General features: G+C 45.3%; 1 protein-coding gene across 1 annotated transcript; it reads left to right on the top strand.

Moving 5' to 3' along the window:
• Positions 1-465: 465 nt before the first annotated feature.
• Positions 466-8,105, top strand: LOC133054976 (zinc finger protein 416-like). Its single transcript, XM_061140426.1, has 3 exons — positions 466-707; positions 1,726-1,852; positions 3,578-8,105. The coding sequence occupies exons 1-3, from the start codon at positions 675-677 to the stop codon at positions 5,146-5,148; spliced, it is 1,731 nt and encodes a 576-aa protein (XP_060996409.1). The 5' UTR covers positions 466-674; the 3' UTR covers positions 5,149-8,105.
• The last annotated feature ends 233 nt before the right edge of the window (positions 8,106-8,338 follow it).

The following is an 8,338-nucleotide window of genomic DNA, read 5'->3' as shown; positions in this document are numbered from 1 at the left end:
CCTGATCCGGTCAGATCACGAGCCTGTGTTGCAGTCAGGGGTTGGAGAAGGGTGAGAACGGCTCCCACTCCGGGGAGAGACTCAGGACGTTTCACAAAAGATGCTGATGGGGTCTCCCCTCAACCCCTACGCCCGGCGAGACCTCCCACGTGGTTCAGACCACCCGGATCCGCATAGGGGGTCCAGATGTGAGGTCGAAGCGTCGCTGGCCCCTCACCCGGACAGTTCTCGGGAGAGCCTCCATTCCGGCCCACATGGAGACCGCCATCCGGGCGACAGGGCTCTGACACAGCCTCCGGGACTCCGCGATCTCGGGGTGGGAGCCCACTTCCGTGGCTGGTGGCGCCGTGGGAACTACGTTACCCACAATGCCGGATGCCGGGCCCAAGGCGTGTAGCCAATGAACGCTCGGAGTCAGCCCCCTTCCGCGACCCGAGGCGGGACTTCCGGCGCCTCTGTGGCGGCAGTATGGTGACTGCTCAGTGCACAGCTTCCCTCGGAGATCTTTTGGAGCGTGGACGGAGGCTAGGGGATGAACAGAGCGAGGAGCCTCTATAGGAGAGGTTGTCCCCACAGTCCAGCGGCGAGTCTGCAGGGCTGCGGCGGTAGATGATAATTGTACACAAGTTCCTTCTCTGTCGCCTGTCACTTAAAACCCCTCTCCTCTGACTCCGATGGCGGCCGCCGCGCTGAGGGACCCGCCTCAGGTAAACGCTCGACCTCCGGGCCCTCACCGCCCTCACCCCACCAGACACTAAAGCCCTGAGTGCGGAGCGCCGGCTCGCGTGCCCTCAGCCCAGACCCCCGAGTCCAGGATGGTGAGGCGGTCGTGGCTGGGGCCCTGTGTTTTACAGACAATGTGATGACGCGTGGGAGAGGGTGACAGATGGAGGGACCGGTTTATGTAAATTCGCGGAGAATCATTCCCGTTTGGAATGGGAAGGGGAGGAGTTTTCATCTCAGGACGCTGGAGGCCATGGAGGGTTGTGAATACAAGAGGCTCACGGTGTGAGTTAGGCTTTTCAAGTTTTCCAGAAGTTGCTCAGGTTTAGAACAGACTGGGAAGGGGATGAAAACACCGAGGTACAGGGAGGTTGACTCTTTATCCAAGATCACACAGTTGTAAGAGCACTGAGATCTCAGAGATAATGAGCTACTCATTATACTCAGAGATAATGCAGTTATCTCAGGTCACCTTGCTCCGGGGCTAGACAGAGGTAAGAGGGAGGCCTGAGCCTGCTGAGCCTGCCATGGTTACCTGCCTGTAATGACCTCCCTCTTCCCACAAACTCCCATGAGGACAGAAGTGCTTAGGGACTATTCAAAGGTGAGCAGAGGATGTTCCAGGTGCTCAATGGTTCTGACCCCACCCTTTGTCTCTGGGATTCTTCCAGTCTATGAAACTGGACACTCTGAAGAAACCCAAAACATTTGGTTATCTATGGGAGACACAATTCAGGACTCCAGGGGAATTACCTGACAAGAGGGCAGATGTCCTAATGCCAGGCTCAGAGTTTAGATGGTGTCTCCCTGCCCACATGCCTGTAGTTGGTGAGTAGACAGTGACATTGATACCTTGAGAGGAGAGCAGGTATCTGTGGCCCCAAGGCCTGATATTTCCTTCAAGGTGGGAGGAGGGTGAGCAGGGGATGGATATCTGGGTGAAGGAACTTGGAATCCTATGAGAGAAATTGATCATGGAATGATCTGTCCCCATCATGGCAGGGCTCTGTGACCTTTGAGGACGTGGCCGTTTACTTCTCCCAGGAGGAGTGGGGGCTCCTTGATGAAGCTCAGAGATACCTGTATCATAAAGTGATGCTAGAGAACTTTGCACTTACAGCCTCGATGGGTAAGGCCCTCACCCCAGTGTACTGATCTGTGTCGTACTTTCTGTCCCCCAGAGGCAGCTCTGCTCTTTCCATAGTCAGACCATGGTCACTGCTTACTTCCCCACTTTCTTGGTGTATGTGGTGTGGGTGCCAGTGTTAAGCCGAGTGCACTGCCCCAAGTAGTTCTAAGTCTGTTGCCTAAGCTTGCAGGTAAAGATCTTGGATGTAGGAAATTGGCAGTCAGCCTAAAACAAGACATCTTACCTTGTTTACCTCACCCTGGCAGGATGGATGTCCCAGGTGTCATGACACCTGGTGTCCCAAGTCCTGATTCAGTAATTTTAACAATATGTATATAATTGACAAAATGCATATATGATATATAATCTTTAGTGATGTTATGTATGGGGTCCTGATGGATAGGATCACAGCATTAGGGTTCTAGTAATCCAACATGAGGCACCTTTCATTTCTTTCTTGCTTTCTTTCTTGTTGCACCTCTAGTTGCTGCGAGTTGGAGCTACTCTCTAGTTGTACTGGATGGGCATTTCCTTGTGGTGTCTTCTCTTGTTATGGAGCACAGGCTCTAGGGCATGTGTTCTTTAGTTGTTGTGGCACATGGGATCTCTAATTGTGGCACACAGGCTCAGTGGTTGTCATGCACAGGCTTAGTTGCCCAGTGGCATGTGGGATCTTAGTTCCAAGACCAGGGATTGACCCCACATGCCCTGCATTGCAAGGCAGATTCTTAACCACCAGGTCACCAGAGAGTCCCTAGCCTGTGATTTTCTTGTGTTGTAGTGTTCTTATTTGGCTTTGGTGTAAGGGTGATACTGGCTTTATAAAATGAGTATTGATGTGTTCCCTCCTCTTCAGTGTTTTTCTTTTTCTTTTTTTTTTTTTTTTTGAGCATTGATATTAAATGTAATGTTTCCACTTTAATTTATAGTTTTGAGTCCTTTCTTTTTTTTTATTACTCCAAGAGGTTTGTCAATTTTATCTTTTCAAAAAAACCTCTTAGTTTTCATCTTTTCTATTGTCTTTCTAGTCTCTATTTTATTTATTTACACTTTAATCTTTATCGTTTCCCTCCTCCTGCTAACACTGAGTTTAGTTTGTTCTTCTTTTTTAATCTTTGAAGTGTGAAGGTAGGGTTTTTTAAGAAAGATTTTTTTTAGTGTATATATCTGCTAAAACCTTCCCTTTTAGAACTACTTTTGCTGGGTCCCATAAGTTTTGGTATTTTGTATCCATTTTCATTTATCTCAATATATTTTTTGATTTCCCTTTTGATTTCATCTTTGACTCTTTGGCTGTTCAAGAGTGTGTTTAATTTCCACATATTTGTGAGTCTTCAATTCTCCTGTTATTATTTTCTATTTTTATCATATTTTGGTCGGAAAAGAGATTTGATGTGATTTCAATTTTCTTAAATTGGTTAAGACTTGTTTTATAGCCTGCTGTATGATCTAATATGGGGAATTATTCCTACATTCTTGAGTAGTGTGTATTTTGCTGCTGGTTGATGAAATGTTCTGTATATGTTTGTTAGGTCTATTTGATTTGTAGTATTCAAGTCCAGTGTTTTTCTGGCCATGAAGGTTTTTTATTTTATTTTTTTTTTCATGAAGGTTTTTTAAGATATTGAAATGTCATATTATACAGAAAGTTAAAAGAAAAACAAAACATGATGAATACTCTCCTACCATAATCAGCATGATTCACAAATATTTCTCTTCTTTCAGTTTGTTTGCATGAAACAGAGACTAAAGAGACACCTTCTGAGCAAAACGTTTCTCTAGAAGCTTTGTCACAGGTCAGGACTCCAAAGGTAGGTCCATTCACCGAGAATGCTCACCCCTGTGAGAAATGTGTCCCAATCCTGAAAGACATTTTGTACCCTGCTGATCTACCAGGGCAGAAACCATACTTTACTGGGGCATCTGCAAACCTACAACAGCTTCAGAAGCATTTTAGTACAGAGAAAAGTGACGTGGATAAGGCAGAATTTGTAAAGAGCTGCATAGTCCAGGTGTCAGGGAATGCCTTCACCTGTAGGAAGGTTGGAATGGACTTCCCAGGTACATTGGGTCTCCTCCAGCACCAGATCACTTCCAATGGTGAGAAACCCAACAAAATCACCAAGTTTGGGGAGACTTTTAATGGTAGAAAAAGTCATTACAAGTTGCGTGAATGTGGGAAAGCTTCCAGCCACAAACACAGTCTTGTTTACCACCCAAGAGTCTCTGCTAGAAAAAGGGTTTATGAGTTTAGCAAATATGGGAAAGCCATGCACTGTAAGTACTCACTTGTTCAGCTCCAGAGAGTCCACACGGGAGAAAGGTCTTATGAATGCAGTGAATGTGGAAAATCTTTTAGGCAACGAGCCACTCTCATTATACACCAGAGAGTTCACACTGGAGAAAGGCCTTATAAATGTGGTGAGTGTGGAAAGTCCTTTAGTCAGTGCTCCAATCTTATTGAACACTGCAGAATTCACAGTGGAGAGAGGCCTTTTGAATGTGAGGAATGTGGGAAAGCTTTTGGGTGCAAATCCAATCTTGTTCGGCACCAGAGAACCCACACTGGAGAAAAGCCTTATGAGTGCAGCGAATGTGGGAAATTCTTTAGACAAAGCTTCACCTTGGTTCAACATCGGAGAATTCACACCACAGCAAGGCCTTATGTTTGTGTCCACTGTGGGAAATCCTTTAGCCAAAGAGCCACTCTCATTCGACACCAACGAGTTCACACTACTGAAAGGCCTTATGAGTGTGGGGAATGTGGGAAAGCTTTTGGATCCAAATCCAAACTTGAGCGACACAACAGAAGTCACACTGGAGAAAGGCCTTATGAGTGTGCTGAATGTGGAAAATCTTTCAGACAGAGTTACAGCCTCGTTGAACACCAGCGAATTCACACTAGAGCAAGGCCTTTTGAGTGTGGCCAGTGTGGGAAGTCCTTTAGCAGAAGAGCCATCTTCACTAAACACCAGAGAATTCACACTGGAGAAAGGCCTTATAAATGTGGCGAATGTGGGAAATCCTTTAGTCGAAGCACCAGCCTTATTCAGCACTGCAGTATTCACACTGGAGCCAGGCCTTATGAATGTGGGCAGTGTGGGAAATCCTTTAGGCAAAAGTCTGTTCTCATTCAACACCAGGTAGTTCACACTGGAGAAAGGCCCTATGAATGCAGTAAATGTGGCAAATCCTTTAGCCAACGTTCCAGCCTCAATCTCCACCGAAAATTTCACATTGTGGAGCGGCCCCATGAATGCAGGAAATACGGGAAATCCTTTACTCCAAACAGCTAACATTGTTTAGCACCAAGAAATCCACACTTTGAAAAAGACCTTAGACCTGAAGGAATGTGCTCTCTCCTTGTTCATTATAACAGCACTAGACAGCTTTTGTAAGGGAGTCATCTGCCTGAAATTGAACCTCATACTTGCAAACGTCTAATGACTTGAAATTCCCAATGAGTTCCAGGTGTCTGTGAGGCTTACAGAGCTGCATTCCATGTTCTAAACTCCCCAGGGCCCTCATCAGAGTTACATCACTGCCAGTTTCTCTGGTAGAACCCATCTCACCTCTTCCTTGCACAGTATTTCATCGGTCACCCTGATGTGCTGACACAAGGCCGATGTCTGTGTGCCCTAATGTTTCCTGGAGGAAATCTTGAGTAGTATGTGCCCGTACATTTTCCTATTTTAATTGATTAAGTATGAATCTGACCTTCTTCAAATTCATTGGTTTCACTTGATACTTGTGGTTGGTTTTCCTACCTCCCAAGTCACCAGCTGGGAATTGCCCCCTATTGCTCTGGTTTGTGCAGCAATAAAGGTCTTACTGTTTAATCTACCTTTAACCTTGGGATTGTATTCACTGTGGGGATGGGTGGAAAACAGAATTGGCCTGCTTGTTTGACAGGATGGACAGCTTTCATGGGTCCTCAGGTTTATGTGCCTCAACAGGGACAATATAATGATAGGAGGGTATAGTTTTCATTCCAGTTTTGACCTAATTTGAATTCCTCCTCAAGGTCTCTTAGGAACTAAAGCAGGGTTTTGTTTAGTTCCTAAATGTGTGACCTGGAAGCTTACATACTGTGTGACCAATAGGTTCCCCCTGGGGCTTCCTAGGTGGCACAGTGGTAAAGAACCTGCCTGCCAATGCAGGAGACTCAAGAGATGCAGGTTCGATCCCTGGATCGGGAAGATCCCCTGAAGTAGGAAATTGCAACCCACTCCAGTATTCTTGCCTGGGAAATCCCGTGGACAGAAGAGCCTGGCAGGCTATAGCCTATGGTGTCACAGAGTCAGACACAACTGAGTGACTGGGCAACACAGCACATGTAGATTACCCTGAGGAAGGGTCACTTGTTCCAGCAAGCTCCAGGAATGCCATGAATTTGTTCTCATATTCCCAGAGGGTATCCCTTAATGCTCAGCACTGTTGAGGGGAAGATTTCCACCAGGTTCTACGAAGGAGCCAAATGTCCTGAAGTTCATAATTCTGTGGACTAGTATCTCTCCTCAGGCATCAGGATACAGGTTTCAACCTTAATTGATACTGAAATTCTGTTGCTGAGTCACTAAATCATGCCCCACTCTTTTTCGACCCCATGGATTGTAGCCTGCCAGGCTCCTCTGCCCGTGGGATTTCCCTGGCAAGAATATTGGGTTCCCGTTTTCCCCTCCCGGGGGTCCTCCCAACCCAGGAATTGAACCTGAGTCAATTATGTCTCCTGCATTGTCAGATTCTTTACCACTGAGCCACCAGGGAACCCCCTGAAATTCTGGGTGTGATTAATAGTCAGTAGAGGAGCCTGCATCAAATTAAATGGAACGTGCCTCTTCTCATGTGCATCCATAAATCTTCCAGTGACTGTGACTGTGCATAATCACAGCACTTCCAGAGCTGTGTATCTCCTGTAGCTGAATTTATTGTTGGCAAAGTAATCTAAAGGTTTTGTGAATCCCCATTGTCTTTCTGGGCTGGCCACCTCCAGGTCATTGCTGTACAGACAGAGAAATGAGAACAGAGAATGGAGATCCTGTTGTGCAGGGATGTGGCATTTGTGGTCCATCCAGTGGTCCTGTTGTCCCAGACTGGAACAGCCTCTGTTACTTGCCAGTATTTCCTGCACTGGTTCAGGGCTACCCTTCTCCAGGAATGGGGAAAAATAGGGTGGAGTCATTATTGAGTTTGGAGAAGGCAATGGCAACCCACTGCAGTACTCTTGCCTGGAAAATCCCATGGACGGAGGAGCCTGGTAGGCTGCAGTCCATGGGGTCATGAAGAGTCGGACATGAAGAGCAACTTCACTTTCATGCATTGGAGAAGGAAATGGCAACCCACTCCAGTGTTCTTGCCTGGAGAATCCCAGGGATGGCAGAGTCTGGAGGATTGCCATCTATGGGGTCACACAGAGTCAGACATGACTAAAGTGACAGCAGCAGCAGCAGCATTGAGTTGTTAATCCTGGTTTCCAGAAAGAGTGGGAAGTCCGGATTTTTGTTTTTTTGTGTGTTTTTATTTTTAATTTTGAACCATTTTTTAAAGAAATTTTATTGAGGCATAATTGACATACAGTATGCATATTTAAGGTGTATAGTTTGAAAATTTTTGCTGTAATATATAAAGTCATAAAATCATCAGAATCACAATGATGAACATAACCTTGATTTACCTCATGCCCTTTTACAATCTCTCATTGTCCTTCCCAAGCCTATAGGAGGCCACTACTTTCAACAATAACTTAGTTTCCATTGTCTAGGATATATGTTTATCCATCTATCTGCTAATGGGCAGTTGGGTTGTTTCCAGTTTGCTGTTGTTAGAAATAAAGTTCCAATGAACATTGGCATATGGTTCTTTTATGAATATGTGTTTTAGTTATCTTGTGCCAGTGCTTCAGAATATGTGAATTGCAAACTGCCAAATTGTGATCTAAACTGGTTGGATCCTTCTGTGTTCCCATCAACAGTATATGAGAGTTCCTGTTCTTCCCCATCCTGCTGATCCTCAGTATTGTCAGTCTGTTTAATTTCACCTGTCTTGGTAGGGGTGTAATGGCATCTCACTGTAATTTTTTAACTGTAGTTCTCTGATGTTTTATGATGTCAAGCACTTTTTTCCTGTTTATTTGCCACTTGTATGTCTTCTTTAATGACTGTTAATACCAGTTGCTTATTTTGAAATGGATGTTGACTGATGTTTTCCTTTTTATTGATAAATAAAAGACACTTGTCGAACAAAGATGTGTTGGAACTTCACTTACTCTTCTGCAGTGATGTGTCATCTTTACTAAAAGGAAATACTGTTTTTGATGCTATGAGAATGAGAGAGTCAATTCCTAGGCAGATTGATGAGAAGTTCAGGGTCCCCAAGGAGGAGAAAGGGGTCTGGGCCTCTCGAAGTGGATATTGGCGGTCTGGAATTCTCAAGGAGGAGAAAAGGACAAATGTTTTTTTCCTCTGCGTTCCTTCAGTTCAGTTCAGT

This window comes from Dama dama, chromosome 4 (assembly GCF_033118175.1).
Source record: "Dama dama isolate Ldn47 chromosome 4, ASM3311817v1, whole genome shotgun sequence".
NCBI lineage: Eukaryota > Metazoa > Chordata > Mammalia > Artiodactyla > Cervidae > Dama > Dama dama.
This window is presented reverse-complemented; position numbering and strand designations above follow the sequence as displayed.